The 22,081-nt window shown below is 47.0% G+C and overlaps 2 protein-coding genes across 5 annotated transcripts in view; both read right to left on the minus strand.

Moving 5' to 3' along the window:
- Positions 1–171: 171 nt before the first annotated feature.
- On the minus strand, positions 172–10,244 carry LOC119702261 (cytochrome P450 26C1). Its single transcript, XM_038139972.1, has 6 exons — positions 9,483–10,244; positions 9,183–9,407; positions 8,797–9,072; positions 7,090–7,245; positions 3,181–3,687; positions 172–2,931 (listed from the first exon to the last, which is right to left on the minus strand). The coding sequence occupies exons 1-6, from the start codon at positions 9,672–9,674 to the stop codon at positions 2,569–2,571; spliced, it is 1,719 nt and encodes a 572-aa protein (XP_037995900.1). The 5' UTR covers positions 9,675–10,244; the 3' UTR covers positions 172–2,568.
- A 139-nt stretch (positions 10,245–10,383) lies between these two features.
- The window catches only part of EXOC6 (exocyst complex component 6), an 87,943-nt gene continuing 76,245 nt past the window's right edge, over positions 10,384–22,081 (minus strand). For all 4 annotated transcript variants that reach the window (XM_038139966.1, XM_038139964.1, XM_038139963.1 and 1 more), the window contains 3 exons: positions 12,344–12,456; positions 11,990–12,001; positions 10,384–11,510 (listed from right to left, as the gene is read on the minus strand). In XM_038139966.1, coding sequence (XP_037995894.1) covers positions 11,378–11,510; positions 11,990–12,001; positions 12,344–12,456 — 258 coding nt within the window. In that variant the 3' untranslated portion in view covers positions 10,384–11,377. The remainder of the gene's footprint in view (positions 11,511–11,989; positions 12,002–12,343; positions 12,457–22,081) is intronic.

A 22,081-nucleotide genomic window follows, 5' to 3' on the forward strand; every position in this document is an offset into this window, starting at 1 on the left:
TTTGTGTGTGTGTGTCTGTGTAGGGGAGAGGGAGACGTCGCTTTTAATTACTATTTTTCTAACAATCAACGAACGCATCACACGAGACCCGCCCTCCTCTTACGATGCCTTGTTGGAGCGAGGCTGCCCGCCTCCTCAGCCCCTTGCCCAGGAGGGTACTCTGGAGGGTACTCCCCCGGCCCCGGGGTCGGTAGCCCCTCGGGGCTCGCCGCAGCCCCGGCCGGCTCCGCGGGGCCCGGCCGGCGCTGGCCGGGAGCGGCGGCCGCGCCCTGACCCGGCGCTCTCCCCTTGCCGGGCGCTGACCTGCTTGTGACCTACAACACGGACCGTGACATCTGCGTGAACCCGGCCGGCAACCGCGCCAAGTTCACTGTCTATCAAAATAACGAGATACGGTGGCCTGAGCACCGATAATTGCCACAGGAAGGCTTTATTATCTTCCCAGCTGTGTATTCCCCAGCCACCGGCTTGAAAAGAATCAAATGGTAAAGAGTGAAAGGGATAATTAAAAACATCTTGGAAGGGGGTCAAGAAATTAACAGCCTAATATGAACAAACTTTGATTACAAGTAACAATTATTACACTTCATTTGTAAATGCTTGTGTTTATCTGCAAACAAAATCAGTTTATCAGTTTCTTTCTTTCTTTTTTTTTTTTTTTTTTTTTTTAAACTAGATTCATGTTACATTTTTCAGCGGGCTTGTTGGCGCTCAGGGTAATTTTTAAGTGCGCTGCTGGAGGAGCCCTGACCTTCCTGCACAGGGTGCCGGACGCTGCAGGCCCAGCCCTGCCCAAGTCCTGCCCGCGGTGAGCCCCTGAATCGCCTGCGGTCCAGGTCAGCCAGTAGCTCCTGCTAATTAAAGTTAGTCATTGCCACTTGCAGCCACCATCTCCTGATTTCACCTCTGATAGGCAAAAAGATTCACCTTTCAGGACAAGGTCAGGAGGACCAGAGGCCCTGGTTCACTTACAGGGTCGACTTGCCAATAGCACTTAACTCAGCCCTGCAGCTCAACCTTTTCCAGATTTGACCTGTCATGTTTGGGAGCCAGGTTTCTGCCCGAGGTAGCGTGGTGGTCACTGCACAGCCCTCCAGGAGTTAATGCCAGCACACGCCCTGCTGCAGTGCCCCAGCACGGCCAGGCAAGGGGGATTGGCCAGGGCAAGGCATCTCTAGCACGGAAGCAGGATGATGATAGAGTTTCAGGAGCCTGGAGACCTCCCCAGAAAGGTTCTGGGAGCCGTCTTCATGCCATGTTTTGGCCATCACATGTCAAGCTGGTTCTTCACACAGAGCACAGGAACACCACCAGGCATGGGATGCTTTGGAGGGACAAGGAGGATTATTTTCCCACTGCAGTCACACAGAATGCATGACAGTGGGGAGTAGAAGTGAAGCTGAAAGAAATGTATAAACATGTCTTTGTAGATCAAGGACCTGGGCCCAGCTCTGTTCTCAGTACACAAACAACAGGACTCAATCTTATTTTACATGGGAGAGAAATACCCTGTAGGGGTACTCAAAAGCCATCTAAAAGGGTGCCCTAAGTACCCATGTTTAGCCTTGGGTACAACCCCCTGGATGGATGCATGGAACTGCTGTCCTGACACCTTTCCCTGGCAGAGCCGGGCTGACAGAGGTGATAGTCTGGCCAGCCAACCAGCTACCACAGGGCCTGTGTCACCTTGCAAACGTCCCCTCTGCAGGGGGACAGCAGAGAGGACATTTGTGAACAGCGAATGTCCTGAGGAGACATCATCAGGAACAAGAGACTTTCTACCACAAATCAGACATATTCAGAAGTGTCTGTTTTCTAAACATTTGTTCCCCAAAGCCCCCTCCCCCTGCTTCAAGTCCAATCCCGTGGGCAGGCTGTGGCTGGGGAGAATATCCTGGCAGGACCTCAGAGATGGCTTCATGGCAGACCCCAAGCAGATGCACAGTGCAAAAGCACAACATACACAGCTACTACTAGGGGGTGAATGAGATATATCCTCTTTGTGCCAGCTCTAATGGGAAGTGCATGAATGAGATTAAATATTTACAATAAAAACCACTTTACACCCTATTATTCTAGCTAGAGTTGATGCTGGGGATTGGGCAACTCTGGCTCGCCTTTTCCTGCAGAGCCCCCCACCTTCCCTCTTTTTTCATCTAAAAAGCTACAGTGCGCAGGATGTTTGTCCTGCCTCTCCTATAACACATCTACAGGAGATAATCCTGGGAATCTTAGCTGTGGGTTTGGGAGTTTTGCTCCCCATCCCTGGTAGCTGGGGGCCTGTATGGGGCAGGGGCTGACTGAGTCCCCATGGCATGCACCCTGCCAGCAGCTTCAGCAGCTTTTGCCCCAGTGCTCAGGAGTGGGACTCTGCAGGACACCCTACTGCAGCGCCCTGCACACCCTACCAGCCTGTACACCAGGAGAGGAAAAATAGAAAGACCTTGAAGGTTTTGTTCAGGAGTGACCCAGTAGCATTCCCAGTGTGGGGCAGCAGAGCCCTGCTCCTGGCAGCTGTGGAGGGGCATCGGCGCCAGGGCTGAGGGGAGCAGTGCACCCCTCACTGGCTCAGGCCTCGTGGCCTTGGCTGGGCTGCAAGGGGTGGAAGTAGAGCTGCAGCCCGTCATCGACAGGGTGCACGATGGGCACGGTCTGCATGGTGGGGTAGCCAGGGGTGGCCAGCTCCCAGCGGGCCGTGCTGACCAGCTCAATGGCCAGCAGCTTGAGGATGGCCTGTGCCAGCTCCTTCCCGATGCAGCTCCGTGCCCCTCCACCGAAGGGGATGTAGTGGAACCGGCCTGCAGCCTCTGGCCGGCCGGCACCGAAGCGCTCTGGGTCAAAGCTGCTGGGGGGGCTCTGGTAGACAGCAGCTGTCTCATGGGTGTCACGGATGCTGTACATGACGCTCCAGCCTTTGGGGATCTGGTAGCCCTGGGGAAGGGAGAGAAGACTGTTACATACCTGGGCTGCTGGAGGGTGAGCAGAGGGTGCCTGCAGACAGCCCCACTGCACTGCCCAGCTGCTCTACAGTTCCTTTTCTCCCCAGCCCAGCTGGGACCCACAGAGGTTGCTGGGTGACACTTCCCTTTGAGCTACACTGCCGAGCACCACCACTGTGCGGGACACAGGGGGCTTACTCACAACGGCAGGCAGCAGCCTGCTAGAGTGCGAGACACTTACATCGAGCTCAAAAGTCTGCAGTGCCGTCCTGTAGCCTCCGGAGACTGGGGGCAGCACTCGCAGCACCTCCTTAATCACACAGTCCAGGTAGCGCAGGCGGCTCAGCTTCTCCAGGCTGATGTCTGCGGGGCAGTGACAGCTTTGCCCTGGTGGTGCCGGGAGCTGGGGGTCAGGGCAGGGGGTACTCCGGGGGACAGTGGGCTCCAGCAGGGCACTGGGCTGGAGGGAATCTTCCTCCAGTGGGGCTGGGGGCTGGCTCTGGTCCTTGTGAATGTCGTTGGCGATGGGGTGAGAAAGTGGTTTCTCTGTGTCCCTGCTCTGGATGGCCAGGGTGTCCAGGCAGGGTCCTGTAGCGCAGCACTCACTCTGCTGGTACAACTCATGGGACATCAGCTCCTGCCTTATTTTTTCAACCACTGAGGGGTGCTTCAATAGCAGGAGTATCAGAGAGGTGCTAGCGCTAGCCGTGGTGAAAAAAGCAGCAAATATGAGCTCAATTGCTGATTCCTGGGAGAGGAATGAAAATTACAAGTTTGAATAACATTTCAAAGTGATTGTGTCTGAGACTGTTCTCACCTTTTGCAGGTTTTGCCCCTATGCAGGGGGCCCAGGCCCCCACTCTGCTGTCCCCAAACCCACACCCATCCTGGGTTGGCAGGGACCAAAGCATTTCTATGTGAACTGGATATCCACTTGCCAAGTGACTGCTGCAGAACGACAGCTGGAATGAGTACGCATTACCTCCAATCCAGCTCTTCTGAGCTTTCCTCACAAGATTCACCAATTTTAAGGCAGCACTTCAGCATGCATTATAGCACATCGAGTGAAGTCCATTTCAAGTATTATGCTTTTTATCATCATCTGCCAATTCCCCTCTGCACCCTTTTACTTTTCTGTCCGGGCAGCGGTTTATGCACAAATTCTAGATGTGCTGGCAGCTAAAATGGGTTGTATTTGATCCATCTCCAGTTGTGATTGATCTTACCTGGGAGGGGACTCAAGGCAAGAGTCAAAAGCATAAAGGCCTCTCTACTAGAGCAGGTCAGCCTGGGAAGTGCTGTAGCCAGCAGACTTGCTTGCTTTTCAAGCTGTACAGTCTGAAGCACAGCAGAGTTCCCAACAGCTCCACAGCAGATGTATCCATAACAAGTTAGGAAGTTAATCAGCTCAGATACATGGACCACAGCACAGTCAAATCTGTGATGTGTGCCTTATCCAAGGTCAGGGGTCCCCTCCCAGCCTCCCAGCCTTTGTGGGACTGTCTGCAGGGTCTATATGGAACAGCACACGCCAGGTTGCTGCAGGTGTTTGCAGCACCCTCTGACCATCTTTTGCAAATGGTTTCCCAAAAGTTGAGGGTTCCCCATGGCATGACACATCTCTGACAGCAAACGTAATGCTCAAACCTACGGTACCATCTGAAGGTGCCAGTGGCTCCACAGCACAGGGCTGGGAGTGTTGAGGCCAGAGACAAAAGCCAAGGAGAAGCCAAAGGGAGGAGTACCAGGAACTGCCCCCCTGGAAGGCCTGGGACCTGACCGGTATTACAGAGCACTAATTGCTCCAGCCCAGGGGCAAAGAAGAGCAAAATCCCTCAGGGACACAGAGCAGTTTCCTTTCACATGACTGTGTCTGGACTTTAAATTGTTCTGAGATAACTGGTTCTAGAGAGGTGAAGCCACAAACATAGAGAAGAACATTTGAAGACTGAAGGCATTTGGATTCAAATCTGATAAAGTTAAGGATAATGTAACAAAGATGACTCTTAGCTACCATCCCTAGTGCCATATATTGGCTGGTCTAGATGCTTTTGCCAAAGTGCAGCTCTCAAGGGCATCTTTCAGCTGAAATAAAACCCCTGGAACAACAGATTCCTGTCAGCCCCTATCACACCTCCTGCAGGCATTAGCAGGAATTTTTACATTCACAAGGTAGCAGACACAGATGAAAAGAAACCTCTCAGTTCCACCACATGCAATTAAACCCCAAGACATTTCAATAGCATGCAAGGAATTTAGGGCAAGCTCTTAGGTTTGAAATAACAGCCCTTATGCTCTTTGCATCAACCTCTGACAGTGCTGCTGCAGAACTTGTGTCACAGCTGCTGTCACAACTTTCTCTCCCTGCCTCTGCAAGGCCAACAGAACCAGTGACGGGAAGGCAGGATATCCCCAAACTTCTTCCCCAGTACTGTGCCTGTCCTGGGAGGCAGAAGGGGCAGCATTACACCCAGCCAGTGACAGCATTATTATACAGGATGGGTTTTTCAAATCTTCCCAAGGTTTAAAATATTTTAAAACAGTATTGCTGGCAAAGCAACATCTTTTTAATGACCTTTACATTTCAAGGTGCCTGGTGAGCTCTTGGCAGCAGTACAAATCACAGTGTATTTAAAAAAATTTCTCGGAAAACTCTCTTTCCAGATCATTTGAACAAAAAGCAGATTAGTGACTAGTTTGTGCCAGTGTCTGGAGTGTCTCTCAAAGACAGATACATCCACAACTCTGACACAGCTTTGGACTTTTTATCCAAGTACACTATTTCATTAAATGAGACCTCTACCACTGTTTTATTAGGGTGGAGAATATTGCCATAATTGCAAGCATGGGCAGTTCAGTTTGAAAGTAATTTTGTTAAATACGGAAATTTTCTAACCATGAAGGTAAATAACAACATATGAATATGTTATAAGGTCGCTGCCATGTCACTCAATCTATGTTACATTTAATATCTCCTTATTCCATTTGTGGTCAGAGTCAGGGATATGATGAGAGATTGTGAAATTATTCTTGCATAATATTCATGTGAATACTAACAGAGATTAATTAATCTTAATCAATCACATTTTGAATCTGTTAATTATTTTTAAAATCACATTATAATAAAACATTGTTAGATAAAATAATGTAATAAATAACTATAATAAAATTTATTTAGTAATATATACTGGTTCTAATTATATCTAATAGTTGCTCAAAGTTTTTCAAATATTTTAGATTTAGAGATGGCATTTTTACAAAATATTTATAAAACATGAGTCTTTGGATAGTTATCCTGAAATACCTAAATAAATAGTAAAACTACCTTTAAACTATATTCAAATACTTTAAAAAACCATATCCAGCTGCTGTACCCATGCAAAACTGCTTCAAAACTTGTTATATAAATGCAATGTCATCTATCATTCACCAATGATACCAAGTGACCTGGAACTATAAATGATGCACGACTAATGACAATTTTTTCCCCAAGATTTTTGGCAAAATACTCATCACATTCACTTGGTGGTTTTGGCTCAGTAAGGACTACTGGGTTCACAGCCATACATCACATTTCATCACAGCAATCCACAAGCTACATGATCTGATGAATGAGGAGGTGATAGGGAATGGCCTGGAATCCATCGCTGCATCCGTAGACCTATTCTGGTTAATCATCTCAGAAATTTCTGGGCTCACAGCCCTGAGGAGTCCAGTGACATGACCTACACCCTGCCCTAGGCTGGGTGCTGGGCTGTGTTTGAGAAGCACACAAGTAGCTCTGAATATTTCCAAGAGAGTGTCCTGGAGGTTAATGAGTGCAGAGACGTGCAGAGCCTTAACACAGCCACATAACCCCACCAGCATCCTACATCAGGCTAAGGCTGGTGGCCATCAAGAGGGAAGGCAGAAGGGGCATTCATTCCCTTTTAAAAGGGTCCCTTCTATGGCAAAGAGACACAAGACTACAAGAGCATAAGAGCGTGCTGAGTGCAGGAGCTGGTGTCCTCACTGCAGGTAAGAGGGGGGCAGGAGCCAGCAGCTGGGGGTGGTCCCCGGCTCCCCACAAGCCTCCTCCTGGCCCTCAGCCCATGTCTCTCAAACAGCCACCGAGTCAGGAGTGGCTCTGCAAGGCAGAGGTTCTCCTTACCTTTAGCTCCTGCATGGTGAATTCTTTGCCATGCTCCTTGGCACTGTTCATTAGGAAATCCAGAGCATCTCTGTGATCTTCTGGATTGTTTCTCTGCAGTTTTTCCTGTATAGCCTTCTCCATAAACTTATGTAGCATGTCCCGTGCTTTGATTCCCTGTGAGAGGCACACACAGTTCAGGAGAACCTTAGGAACTGTCCCCCTCTCTAGACAGACCAGGGGAAACCCACGTGTAGCAATCCTTAATCCCAGGACCTGTAACAGCAAGAACTGTTTAATCTGCTGCCCAGCCCCAGAGCCTTGCGAGAGGCAGCAGTCTGGGGGGAAATGCTGCACCTTCTGCTGCCTTGCTGTCGTGAATCAAATGCAGCAAGTCCCAAGAAACTCTCTGGGAGGAAAAGACAACAGTAAACCCATGCTACCAAGTTCAGAGGCATCTGCACTGAGAAAATCTACAGTTGTGTCCAAAAGAAGCTTATTCGAAGGGACAAGAAAAGGTAACAAGAAAACAGTCCAGACAGCAAGGCACGAATGGTTTCATAAGGGAATAGTGGATACAGACACATTAATCACAGTCAGCTCATCTTCAGGTGTGCTGCATTTCAGTGCAGCAAAACATTCATGTAAGATCTCAGCAAGTCAAGTGATCAGCAATGCCTTTGCAAAGTGGGATGGATGGAGTCACACTGTATGACTCCCTATAAAAATGTCTCCTGAAAAAGCCATAAGGACCAGAAATTTGAAATAAAAAATTGGACAAAGTAAACAGGGCAGGGAGCAAGGAGAAAGACAAGGGAACTTAAAAGCAAGTTGAAGATGTTGGTCTGAGGCCAGACAGGCTTTGGCTGACCTGAAAGAAGGCAGGAGGATGAAAGCTCATTGTGGTGAAAACCTGCAAAGGGAAACTGGACAGGGAAAACAAGAGCTTTGATGAAGAGTAGCAGGGAGGCTGGGGGAAAACTGGGACTGGTTGGCTAAGGTGATCCAGCAGGGCGGAGCTCACAGTGGAAATAAGAGATGAGGGAAGACCTGGCTAAAGTGGACAGGAGACTTCACCTGTGGTAAGGGTGGAGAACCCAAAGCCAGAGGAAAGGAGGAGTGTAAGAGGAAGAATAGTACTCCATGCTCTATACTAGAGCAGGAATGTGGAGGGACAGGCAAGGAGGGGCAGAGCAGCAGGGAAGAAACTGCAGGTTGAAAGAGGCAGAGGAGACTGGCCCTCTCCCTGGGATGTCTCTGGGCTGCTGGACTACAAGAGACCGAGGACCATAAGACAGTCTTAAGTTCTCAGCCTTCCTGAGTTTCAGAGCAGGTGCTAAGCTGAGGTATGCTGTGCCCACTGGTCTTTGTGCTTATGCCCACAGACGCCTCTGCCATGGGCTGACATGAGTTCAGATGGGATAGGGTCAGACATGATGGACTCACCAGAAGCAACATACAGGATGAGAGAGAAGAGCCCTACGCTGTACAATGAGCTGGAGCCAATGCACACGAGTGTTGGAAGCCAGCCAGAAGCAGGTGAGAAGTGCAGAGAGAAGGGGAAATGACTAGGGTAGGTAAGATACCAAGCCCTCAGACCTAGAATGGGGTGTTGCAGATGTCCTGGCCCATCAGAAATGTCCCTTGGTGGGCCTAGGGACAGGGGATCTGTGCTGCCAGGGCCCAGGCCCTGCCCCTGGGCAGAGGGAGCAGTGCAGGCGGCAGTACCTTGCGCAGCCCACTGAAGGGTATGTTGAGGGGCAGGGAGAAGAGGTTCTCCACCAGCTGTTCAAAAGTTTTGGCCAGATCCTTGAACTGCTTTTCCTCCAGGCGGAGCCCCAGCAGAATCCGAGCTGCAATGCGGAAAGTTAAGGTTTTAGCGGAGGAATAAACTGCGATAGAGCCTGGCTCCATGCACCAGCCCCGCAGCTCCCAGCTCACAACCTTCTGGATGCGTGGCAGGTAGCTCTCCAGGGCAGCACGGCTGAAGACTCTGGCCAGGATCTAGGAGGAGAAGGGGGAAGAGAGGCAGGTAGTTAAAGCAGGGGGAGCACACATGGCACCGAGGCACAGGCCTGGGCTGTGTTTCCTGTCGGGGTGGCTGTGAGGCTCACCTTGCGGCGCTGGCGGTGCAGGTCACCGGTGGAGCTGAGCAGAGTATGGGAGCCCAGGAGGATCTGGGTGCTTTGGGGCCACTGCGTGCTGACCAGCGTGTGCTCACCCAGCAGGATCTTGCGGATGTTCTCAGCGCCTGTCACCCGCACCACAGGCCGGCCCAGGAGGTGGGTCTTGAAGACATTTCCGTACCGCTCCCGCCGAGAGCTGTGGAAGCGGGAGCCCTGGGGACGAGCTGCGGGTCAGCCCGCGGCTCCCGCCAGCCCCTTCCTACCCCGCCCCGTCCCTCGGCGCCTTACCTGGAGCAGCCAGTGCAGAGTCTCCCCGAAGAAGGGCCAGCCCATGGAGCCCTTCGGCAGGGGCAGGGCGCTGGCTGGGTCCCGGCTGAGGCTCCAGCGCAGCGCCCACAGGTGCCGGCACAGGGTGACCAGCAGAGCCAGGGCCAGCAGCACCAGCGCCGCCGCCTCGGGCCAGGAGGGCCCGGCCGGCATCCTCCTCCGGCGGCGGGGACGGGGCGGGCTGTCAGGCACGGGGGGCCGGCGCCCGCGACTCGGCTACGGGCGCTGCGCGACGGGCCCTGCCGGCTGCTGCCCGCCCGGCCCCGCTCGCCTCCTGCTGCCGGTTCGCCCCTCGGCCACATTTATATAGATATTGGCCACTTACGCCCGATCCACCTTCGGAGATGACGTATCCGCTGCATATTTAAGCAGCGCGGCCAAGTGCGGTGATTGGCGCGGGAGGGCGGGGGACAGCGGCCGAGGGGCTCGGGGCGGCGGCGGCGAGGCAGCCCCCGGGGCTGGGGGCCCGGCGCCCCCTCCCGCCCCCGCCCAGCCCCTCGGGGCGCCCCTAGCCGGCGGCGGGACGGCCGCTCCTGGGAGCGGGGTACCCTCTCCGCCCCGCCGGCAGCTCCCGGCGCCCCCTCGGGCCAGCCTGCCCAGGTAGCGAGTCCCGTCCCGGGCTCTCCCGACCAGGGAGCGCCCCAGCCCTGCCCCGCAGGCCCCAGCGCCCCCGGCTTCCCGGCCTGCAGCGGCAGTCGGGGCGGTCCTGCATTGCTCCCGGCCCGCACCCCGCCGTCGGGGCCGCGCGGATCCCCGGCCGCCTTCCCCAGGGGAAAATCACCAATGAGTCTGGACCAGCACAGGTCCCGCGAAACCAGCTCCGAGGTGTGTGCCGGTGTGTGAAATTAAACAGGAATACGGGTGAGGTTTATATTACTGTATTTAGACCGTCAATAACTTAAAAACACAGCGAAAATGTACATTATTTTTACACGTTCCATTTGGTTTATATTTGTTAGACATTCTCTTCGTGTCTAAAATAGCCAGGAGGGGACAGTGCAAAGAGACCGGTAGTGGGACAAAATGTCAATCGCTGGGATGGGGCTGGCAGGAGAAAGCGCAAACTAACATAATGCGGCACGAAAACAACAGCGGCAAACCTATTCCTTACTGCAACCTGGGATAAAGAACCCGAGATCTTATAAAAGTACAGTTAGAAATAGTAACCCTGAGGAACAAAACCAAAACGAAACAACATGTCACATTATAAAGAAATCAAATGGTTATTTACACTCACAACCTCAAGATTAAACCATTTTGGAGAACAAAGCCTGTAAGTCCTAATGCTAAGTAGATATCAAGTCTAGTTCTCGGGTAGTTTTCAAAGGTAAAAATCAGAAGACTCTTTTCATACCTCCAGACTACAAAACCTGGTATACAAAATTATGTCAAATCACTTTAGGGCCAATATACATTTAATGCAGGAAAACAATAAGTGGCATCTGAAACACAAGTATCTCAAGCTTAAAAACTTTAAATTACGATTCAACTAGAAAACAGCAACTAAGGGATCATTTCTCAAATAATTCCTACTTGGAGCAAAATTTTGGACACATATCTGCAGATATTTAAATAACATATTTACAGTTCAGCAGTTCCATGTACAATACAATTGCGCTGGTTTTTATTGTACAACCTCATTTTTCACCATTTGTTTACAATATACAAAATAGTATTCGACCCATTAAAAATACGTACAAAGAATTGTTTGTTGAAGACTACATGTACAATCTATCTACTGCATTTTTCCTTTTCTCAGTCAAACAAATGTCCTAACTGGTATCACCATTTGCTTAGTAGAAATAGTGGGTAAGAAACACCTCTTGGTGTGATGAGATACTGTCGATTTAAGAGGCCTATGTGTGCTGGGACATACCATTCACTAAACTCCTAAGTTGCTTTACTACAGTCTCTATTAGCTTCTGCTTGTCACGGTCATTCTTCCTGAACTGAGCAAAAATGTTGTTCTTTTTGCTGGAGTCTTTCATTCTACAGAAATAAAAAAGCAAATGACAAACACATTAGAAACATAAATTGAAAAGGAAAAATCTGACTTTTCAGATCAGTTTACTACTGTTACTCCTTTGATCTTTCTACTAATAAGAACTAAAAGATTACAAAACCTGTTCACTATGTGTTCTTAAATTAAGCTTCTGCAATGCAGAAGTGCAGAATGTGTTCATTTCCACAAATACTACTTCACAAATAACCTGTAAGTATTAAGCAAATACCCCTTCAGCAGGACCCTGATCCTACCAATTGCCTTAGGAGAGATGCAAGTCAGAAAACCCGTTAGTATCATCTGCTTCCATGGTAAACTCAGATTCAGCGAATAGGTGAATTTTGTTCACCGTCAATAACGGGCATCTATATTGCTGATTTCCCGTACCAATGGATATAAAAACGAAATTCGGGAAATTAAGTAAGTTACAGAAACAATATTTTGTAACAATATAGGCGATACATACCCTCTATGAACTCTGCAAAAGACATTTTCATCGTAGGCAGGAGAGGAGAGAAAACACTGTTAGAAAGCGTATTTAAAGCGCAACGTGTTTTGTTTGATGCGGTTTTTACAAGCAGGTTGGTACCGTGCTGCCGGTAACGCGCCCTGCTCACCCTGCCCGCCCGCCAGGCCGGCCGAACGCTCGCACCGGCTTCACCACGGCCGAAGCTCAGCGTGTCCCTTTCCTAGAGCGGCAATTCGGGCAGCCGCTGGCTGCTCCCGCGGCCCGGCCCCGCCGCTCCCGGCACGGCGGCTCCGGCTCGGCTCGGGCGCCGCTTCGCATCCCCGCGCCGGCAGCTCCGGCCCCCGCACTTACTTCTCCAGGAGCGTGAGGGCCGTGCTGGGGTTGACCCGCAGGTACTTGGAGGTGGCCTGCCCGTAGTCAGCCAGGTAGGTGGACCAGTCCCACACCATGAAGAGGTCCAGGAGCTGCGGGGGGAGAGGCGGGTGAGGGAGTGTGGGGAGGCTCTGCGGAGAGAGGCCGGGCGCAGGCCCCCGCCGAGCCCAGCCACCACCCCCCTTCACCTGCCCATTTCTTTCTTGAACGTCTCTCACCTCCCTCAATGTGCAGGAAGGAGGCGGCTGTGCAGGTTTGGCCCCAGGAGGGGATGCTGACAGCTTCACGCTTTAGTATTTAGGAACTTGCTTTACCGTGGGGAGCAAGACAGGGATGCTCGTGTCTGCTGCTTCTCACACTAATTTAAACGAGGTTCAGGTAGTCGAATTAAAGTGAATTAAACACCTCCTGGCTACAGTCTCCATTATGACTGATCCCTGAAACTCAGAGCCAAGCCCTGGGCACACTTCTGGCCCAAACAAACCCAAACACTTCAGTGGAGGAACAAAAAGTCTCCAACCACAGTACTACGCTTGGCTGCAGTTTCAAATCAGGTCTTGGACTCATGATCTGAGAGCTGCTGTTCAACAATAAACCAGCCTGCTTTTACAATCAGACGCGATGCCGAACCTCCAGCAGCCAGCACCCTCACGGCCCTCAAAGCCTAATTCCCTCTCCACCATCACGGGGTGCAGGCCAGGCACCGCTGGGCACCCTGCCCAGGCTGCCAGGGGCCAGGGCACAGGCAGCCTTGCTCGGGGATGCCTTTCCCACGGCTACCTGCGGGCCAGTGGGCCCCACTGCCATTGACGTCAATGGCGGGGCGCCCCAGCTTCCCCGTGCGTCTAGTGCCTGGCCTTGTCCTGCTGCTGAGGGCTAACAAGGGCTTGTTCTCAGGCTGTCCCGTGTTAGCCAAACCTACTGTTAAAAAAAGCCTTGGGAACCATTAACAACACTTCGCCCCAGCGCGCAGTGCCCGCGGCTGCTCCGCTGAGCTGGGTCCTCAGTGTAACCGAGAGCCCTGCTTGCCTGGAGACCTGCTGAATCAGGAATGCTCCAAGGTGGGAGCTGGAACAGGATTTTCTGTAACAAAATCACTTGAAAAAATGTAACAGACTGCTGCAAGTCACATCATTTTGCTATTTCAAAGAAGAACCTGTAACTTCAAACATATGCTTCTGCTAAGCCTGACCAGAGCTGTTAGAGCTGGGACAACAGTAACAGGCAGAGGTACAGCAGACGCCTGCTCCTCTGACTTCTCAGGCTACACCAAGAGGAGGGCTGCACCCCAGAGAACCTTGCCTTATTCAAACTTCTCAGCCTGATAAACTGTCAGAGGAGTCCAGTAATGCTCATGCCCAAAATCATAGCACCAATTCATTCACAGAATAAAAGCATATATCCAGTCTTCCCAGCTTCAAATTTCTATGCCTCTCTTTTACAAATTTTTCCACTTCCAAACCACTTTTTTATGTTACTTTCAAATACAGTATCTAATTTAAACACTGAATTTTCTAATTAATTACTCCTTTCTTATTTGTAGTGTAATCTTTTAGGACTAGGTAGCAACCTTTCCTGGCATTATAATGGACCTCTGAAACACCTACTGCTCTGTCATCCCAAAGACCTTTAGGAACCCTTACAAACCTCAGCAACATTTACATTTTACATTTAACTATCTCAGAGGGGTGAAAGGATCTAAAACCCAAGGAGGCAATTTCACTCTCTGCTGACTAGATATCCATTATAAGCACCAAGGTCAAATTCAAACAGTTCTTTCCCACAAAGCCCTTTCTCAAGATGGACACCACCAATTTTACTGAGTTGCCAAGAACATGCCTTCAGTCACCATGCAAACAGACTTGGGAAGGCTCGATAACTCAGTTGAGAAACTCACAGCCTCAGTTGCTACTGCATGTTACTCATCACTTGTTATTTACCTGTGTTATGCAGTTTGGGTGCCCAGTCCTCACAGAGGTATTTTAAAGCACAACCAAAGAGTGCACAGATAGGACAGGCAGATGCACAAGGCAAGATGTGAGGATAAAGCTGACAGGAACCCAAACTATATAATCTGGTGATTAATAACTTACTGCTACTTACAGTGCTACTTGTGGAGCATGGGGTCCACATGGGACATGGTCCTTAAGGATGGACCAATGTTCCTGCAGTTGTATTCAGTGAGTAAGAAGTGAAAGATTTCATTCCTTATCCCTATTGTACTATTGAAATCAAGGATTCTGGGTAAATCTTAAACAACTCTGAAGCTCATATGGGTGAAAGGTACCTAAAGTATCCTGCTAGCAATGTGCAGCCCAAAGCCATTGATGACTGACACAATTACAGTGCTGACAAGTTCAAAGAAACTTCCTGACAATACTGCATGAGTGAGTTTCATACGATGCTTTCAATGGTTGACTCAACTGATTGTGCCATTGCTCTGGGAAATCTCAGTGATAGTAGTGAGTGGAAAATTACACCTCATTTGTCACCTGGCCAAACACAGGTAAGCATGTAGGGCTCTAAACAGACCATGAAGTCTGTTGTTTTTCCACATGAGGTAAAAAAACGCCACACAGAACACAAAACATATTCTGTACACTCCAAGACAGTCCTGGCCCTAAAGAATGATCACCCAAAAAGACACTACTGGCAAGGGTGATGCACCCAGAGCTCCTCCCCTACTCCCTGCATGGTCAAAGAGCTGCATGCAACCAACTTCATGCTAATATATCTCTTAAGTTCTAGCAGCTGTCATGACACGTGGCAGGTAGCTCAAAGGCTCAGACATGCAATCAAATGACACATGCCACTCAGCCACAGCCCCCTTCCCTCCTTCTGCGCATTTGTTCAGGGGCTGCAGTGTGACAATCATGTCCTGGATCTGGATTAAATGTGGCAGGGAGCTGCAGACACTTCTGGAGACCAGACTGCTGCTGTGCATGATTATGCACTGTGAATTTGGTCCTACTCACAGCTGCAGTTCTGCATCGTGGCATACTGCTGTATGCAGTGGGCTTGGACAGCAAGTACTGCATGCTGTGGGGTGGGGAAGAGCAGCCTGGTGCGCAGCTCTTGGGATCTGTGTCCTGGCCATTCCTATCACCTGCATCTGCCCTGGCACCCAGGCTCGGTGGATGCACAGCCCAATGCAGGTGCTCTGTGAGGGGAGCAGGTTGGCAAGCAGCCAGTGGCAGAGAGGACAGTCTAGCAGAAACGACACACTGGCCCCAGGACCACCACGCGGGTGGTGGGAGATAACTTCAATCCATTCACACGAAGTTTCACTTGAGCACAACACAACACCGAATTCACCTTCACTCCAGCAACAATGCAGAGGTGTTAACTCACCAATCTGTTTTAATTTCTGCTGCTCTGTTCCGTTCTGATTTACGCCATCTTTTGCCACACCGATGTGAGCCCTATTTAAATTAATCATTTTAATTCCTCTCCCTGATATAGAAAAAATGGGACTGTCTTGGCCACAGACATATGATGCACATGAAGAACAGCACAGTTTGCTGGTTCTTTGACAGTAGTTTTTACTGCCGCACCTAGGATCAAGTCAAGGCCAAATAAAGCAACATTTCCCTACTACTATTTTATCTATTAACGCTTTCACTATTACTGAGACAATAACTGAAAATGAGATGTATTGTCTAACAAGGAATGCCCCACACTGGCATACACGGTCAAATATGGGCAAACAGGAGGTCCTGACAATAAACATTTCTCAGCCTCAAAAATCAGTCAAAGGCCACAGAGTTTATCACATCATACTGGTGCTACTGGCTGCAACTCCTTTAAGGTTAGACTGTACACAACTTGCCTTGAAATTACAATAGGAAAAATGTTTATTTTGCACATCCATCTTTCCTAAGTTAACATGTGTGGAAAAACCCTCAGACAAAAAGGCAGTCTCAGCCCCACATAAGGAGCCACCCAAGGGTGTTTAGTCAGAACCAGTTTATCATGCAGCCAAAACATTGTGAAGCACCAAATAAACTAAATATATGTACTCTGCTACCCAAGAACAATGGCACTGCTGTGCTCTTCATCCCATAATAACCATGAAAAATAAGAATAAGCTCAGACAGGCAATACTATACCCAAGTATTTTATAATGAAGCAGAATATGCTTCCCTAGGAGCAAGGAGCAATTATTCCCTTCTGACTAGGAACAATTTGCAGAGATGTATGTGTGTCTGAGTCATTGTGGGAAAAAAAGGAACAAGGAAAAAAAAAAAAAAGAACAAGCTTTAGCCTCTCCTGCACACTACACAGAACATCCTATATATTGTCCACTTACTTACATTTACAAGATACAGTCTACACTTCCATGTTATTTAGAGGATTTTGCATTTTCTAAAGGTGTGATGTAAGGGGAACCTTCATCTAACATCTTGGAACCATCAGGGCTGATGATCAGAGTGCAGTACTTTTCTTCTACTGTACATGCAACAGTGTTGCTTTCCCAAACCATTACATTATTAGTCACATATATACTTCTAACATTATAAGTAACTTAAGCCTCTGGTTGCTGTACTGCACTTTTATTTTGAATTATGCTCTACAGTGCTTTGATTTTGTAATTTTCCCTTCATGTGTAGGTATTTTCTAAATGCCTTTTATGTCTAACATTAGGTCTCTTTGTAGAAATAAACATCACTTGGAAAAGAAAAGGTGTTTATGTGTACTTACGTAGAAGTTTATAGTAACTTCTGACATTATACAGGTAACACTGCTATTTTTAATGGAAGACTGATTTTAAAAGATACTAAGCTATGTTTTGGTTAAAAGAGCTCCTACTGTAAGACCTTGTTAGCTAACAGGATCAGTTAAGACAAAACATTATAATATTGATGCTATGAAAGGGAAAGATCTTAAACTTTTACAGACAGAATTCTGATTTCAAATAGGGTACTTGCACCTATTCTTCAAAGTTAGCACTCTAGTGTTTTCCCAGAATCTAGGTGATATGGCCGTGTTTGAATAGAAATTATTCTTTATCATTGCTCACTAAAGCTTTGTATTGTATTACCTAAAGTTCAGAGCAGCTCAGCCATAGTCCTGTATTTAGGCCATCTTGTAATTACGTGAGAATTTTGTGCACTGGGAACTGCTGGAATGGACCATCCGGCCCTTTCAATGACATTTGAGCCTCTTGTCACATCCTCAGATATCATACAGATGCCCTTTCCTTTTTACTTTTGGGCAACTGTCAGGAATAATCTTGGAAGAGAACGCAACTTTGGGAAATGGCTATGCACAGAGTGAGCACAGCAACAGACAGAAGGAGGAGACATGAGCTTTGCAGAATGGAAATGGGGGCAGTGTCCATTAGACCCTGTGCTGGTTATACTACAAATATCCTAATTGTAAATTATAAAGGTAGCTTAATGCAACTTGGAATGGTCCAAGTTGCAATCTCTTCTGAACCAGCATGAACATCTCTTCTGAAGCAGCATGAGCATCAGCAAATAGCTTTGGTTGTACAAATGACACCAGTGATTCAGGAGCTGGAGATAAATCTGAGTTGTACACTTAATTTCCTACTTACCTTTCAGTAAAGTCAAATATTCCATCCAATGAAAAGTAATTCTTTTAATATATCACTGTAAGTTATGTCAGTTCTGGCCCACTCTCCTTGTTCACAAGCTGAATATTTCTTATGCTAAACAGTTTATTAACCCCTAATCACCCAGTTACTTCTGGACTTGATTGCATGTGTAATTACCTTTTGTCAGGTACAATTTGCCTGATAAACATGTCAGAACACTTGCTGCTTAGTCTGTTGAAACAGATAAATGCTGTCTTTCCACAGCCTTGGGGCATAATTAACAGGGAAAAAAAAAGGCAGTTATAAAAACACACAGAAGCTGATTCAGTGAGGCAGGAGTTCACAGCGTGCAGCCCGCCAAGGCCCATTGCCCGGCCCGCTACGCTTGCCTGAGCTCTTATTGAGTTCCAGCCTGCTGTGACAGGGCAAAGGGGGCAGCCCTCAAAAACTGAGATTTAAAGTAGGTTTCCACGTGAACTTCAAAAAAGAGTGGGATGATGCCTGTTTGGAAAAAAAAAAAAAAAAAAAAAAAAAAAAAACCAACAAAAAAAAAACCACAAAAAAAAAACCAACACAGTGAAGCAGCAGATAATGAAATTGGTAGAGTCCCTGTCATCATTACGTGTTATACACTCAGACTCTCTGGGATGGGACCAAGAACGGAAAAACTAAAAGAAGGCAGAGGAAAAAAAAATCAGGAAAAGCAAACAGGTCAGGATTAAGTAAAAATGCTTTGCGGCATCCTTGGGCTCAATTGCTTCTGATTTCTGCCCCGTAGTGTTTGCAGGTTATGTACCCGTGCGCTACGGGGAGTGCGAAAAAAGAAATCCTTACCTGACCTCTGGATAACCCAAACAGGAGATTAGCCCATTTCCAAGCAAAGCAGGTTGTCACACTGTTAGGCCAATTGCTTCTATTGACACTTTGCATAAACATCTTACACAGGGTGATCAGAAAGGACTGTTACGCCATTAATGCTCTTTTTATTTTTTTATACCTAAGTCTTACAGAATAAAGGCCTTTCTGAGTAAGGGATAACAAAAGGGTCAAAAGGTCACAAACATTCTTTTAAGTAGGCAAAAATCGGGGAAGTTTAGATTCATTGAAAAGTGCAAATTGGAATTTTTCTGCGTCTTAAACATTCCAGCACGCTCAGCTTTTTCTAATTTCACTTCTAGTAAATTCATTATCTAATTAATTGTGCATTTTTACTTTTACTTTTAAATAAGAAAAATGCTAAAGTCTTCATTTTAGGAAATAGCAAGCTGTCTAACCTTCTCAGCTAATCAGTAATCTAAACAGACTTAGACATTACCACTGAAATCCTCGTGAGGACCAGGGTGAAAATATACAGAACCTCTTCTTGAAGTGGGATGACTGAACCGTCTCTCATGTACAGTTTTCACATAATTTACACAGCATGTGGTTTGCACTGTGTACAGCAAAATATTCTATATTTTCTTTTGTTTTGCTTTTGCTTTGATCAGAGATGGAAACAATCTCCCTTTAATAGTATAAAAGCCACCTGCTGGGCATCACAGACTACAGCTAATTGGCAAATTCTTTGAAATTTTGATATAATGGATTTTGACCTCTTTAATTAAAAAAACCCAAAGCCTAGAATAGTGTGAACTCTTCTGGGAAATGAATAGTGCCAAGCATATACAACTGCAAGCTACACCCAATCTTTTCTTAGGAAAGAATACAGAAGTAACATTACAATTTTTTCCTGGAGGATGCATGGCTTTTGGCCTAGGAAAAAAAAATCCAAAAAGACTATTGCTAGCTATGTATCATTTCAGTCCCTAAGATAAAGACAGAGCAAACACATTGATATTTCAATTATTTTTACTTTCATTGGGCTTTGGAGCTAACAAGCACCAAACATGAAGGTGACTTTTTCAATGTTCCAGTCCTCAACATTTCCTGCTCCAAGGAGCTCACACTGTACCAACCCGCCCTGCCTTAAGGACAAATGGGTTTCAGGATCCAAAAGGAAACCTGTCAACCAGAATTGTTGCTGTTTCATAATCTCTGACATAACGTTAACCTTTCAGTGGAGCTATAATCTCATTGCTTTGGGAACTCTGAGGCAGCACTGTCTTTCTTTTGTTAAAACACTTATTTATATTCTGCCCAGCATAATGGGGCCATGGTCCATGACTGGGACTCCTAGGCACTGCAGTAACACAGCTACACAACAACAACAACAACAACACTTTTTAAATCTTTGCTTAGGTTTCCTGCACAAGTATACATGAACATATGTTACATAGGTATACATTAATTTCCAACAAAAACTGTCTGCATGACCATGAAGATAATACCATCATTATTCACCAAGTTATGCTCCTGTTAATTAAAGCATGCACTCCATGAGAGCACTTACTAAACTGGAAAACAAAACATAAAGGACCAGGATCAGAATCAAAACTGGACAAAGACAAGTCTTGTTTACTCTGAACATTTCTTGGTTGCAAAGGAACAACAGAACTACTTAAAATGTAGATACCTAAGTCCAGCTTGAAAGTAAAAAGGAGTTTGCTAACTGTAGAATAACAACCATTCCAACCAAACACAATTATCACTTAATCAGTAGGTGTTCCTTACTGCTGACAAACATCTTGTTAGCCTGGTTAGCAAGTCTGCCTGCCACTTGCCAAAATATTTTGTTTTATTTAGACCTGGTGACTTATTTTGTGAATGTGGTGAATTTCAGAATCCCCTCTATTGATCACATAACTGGAATAACACACATTGGTCTTGTTTTTCAAAGTGTACACTGCTCTCTTGATCTGTGAATGTCTCCCTGTAGTTTATGCTTTTTTTTTTAATTGGTACAACAAATGGATTTTCAGAGTGATGTTATGGGGACTTAGCTATGCAATTCCCATTAGTGTCAATGGGGGTCGCAGGCTAAATTCCTAGACAATGCTTTGAAAACTGAGCCCCGGATTTTCAAAGGAAGGATAGTCAGTGTTAGAAAGGCAGTGTCTTTCAGTTTTTAAGCCGCTGCATTAAAACCTGCCTTTTTCTTTTAAGCACCATACATTTAGAAATTGTGTCTAAATTTGGCACATTGAAATGTTCACAAGAATGAAATAATTTTGTATTTAAATGCTACCATCTGTTTCAAATTTATAAGTGAAATTGTATCTGTCACTATCTTGAATGTTGGGATACAATCTTCAACACATTCATAAATGTACAACGTATAATGTTATGACAGCTGAACCACTGGGATTTGTTGCTATGCTAAGAGAAAACAGAAGATACTTGTGTTCATATATCTTTCATAAGAAAAAATCCTTGCAAAGGACAGAATTCTTCCCTAAAATCTGGACTTTGTGGTATACTTTGAGAAATGCCTGGTCTTGTTACATTCATGATTTTTTTTTTTTTATTCCTTGGCACTTCAAATGAACTTAGGCCTGCCTATATAATAGAATACTTGCTGTTGAAGCCACGTGAACAAGCTTGTTGCTGTTACCATACCAGAAAAACACTCACAACGTATAATTTTTACAAATCCCATTAAAACTTCAAGTAGCCCAAGATGTAACATCAGAAGACACAGAAAATAAGTTTCTGAGACAAATACAAATAGCTAGGCCCTATGAAACATCCACTACAGCAACAAGTAATACCTCTTCAAAGAAGATTTCTTTAATTACAGTGAAAATGTTTATTATGAAGTGTGTTGTTCTTCATCATTAAAGAATAAGCTGGACTAGTAGCAGAAGAAGCATCTTTTGAGTCTAGAAGCAGAGAAGAGTTTGAAAAGCAGGAGCCTGGCAGACAGTCAGGCTCCAGAGGGCACGGGCTCCGGCCAAATTGCTCCTGTCAAGCGTGTTAGTCCGTACACAAAGTCCCTTCAGACAAAGCATAAAACTGTGTCAATGGCAAAATTTGTGTGGATTAAAAATTGTGTATTATGCAATGGTCAGGTCATTCACCACTTTTTTTCTGGTTTTGAGCTCCTGACGCAGAGGTGTACATGCTCAAACGGCACGCAGGGGTGACAAGTGCAGCCCCCCAAAAGGGCCATCTGCCTCTTACCTGAACGAGACTTTGAAAACAATTTCAATTGTTCAAATTATGAAGCATTTAATATAGCAGAGGTAAATCTCAGCTGACATTTTCACTTGGCTTCTGGT

Source organism: Motacilla alba, chromosome 6 (genome assembly GCF_015832195.1).
Source record: "Motacilla alba alba isolate MOTALB_02 chromosome 6, Motacilla_alba_V1.0_pri, whole genome shotgun sequence".
NCBI lineage: Eukaryota > Metazoa > Chordata > Aves > Passeriformes > Motacillidae > Motacilla > Motacilla alba.

Excerpts from the sequence above, each read along its gene's own strand:
- LOC119702261 (XM_038139972.1), bottom strand. The coding sequence starts at position 9,674 with ATGCCGGCCGGGCCCTCCTGGCCCGAGGCGGCGGCGCTGGTGCTGCTG. Across the intron at positions 9,408-9,482 it reads CTCTGCACTGGCTGCTCCAG|GGCTCCCGCTTCCACAGCTC; the intron begins GTAAGGCGCCGA and ends GCTCGTCCCCAG. Across the intron at positions 2,932-3,180 it reads TGCAGACTTTTGAGCTCGAT|GGCTACCAGATCCCCAAAGG; the intron begins GTAAGTGTCTCG and ends TCCCTTCCCCAG.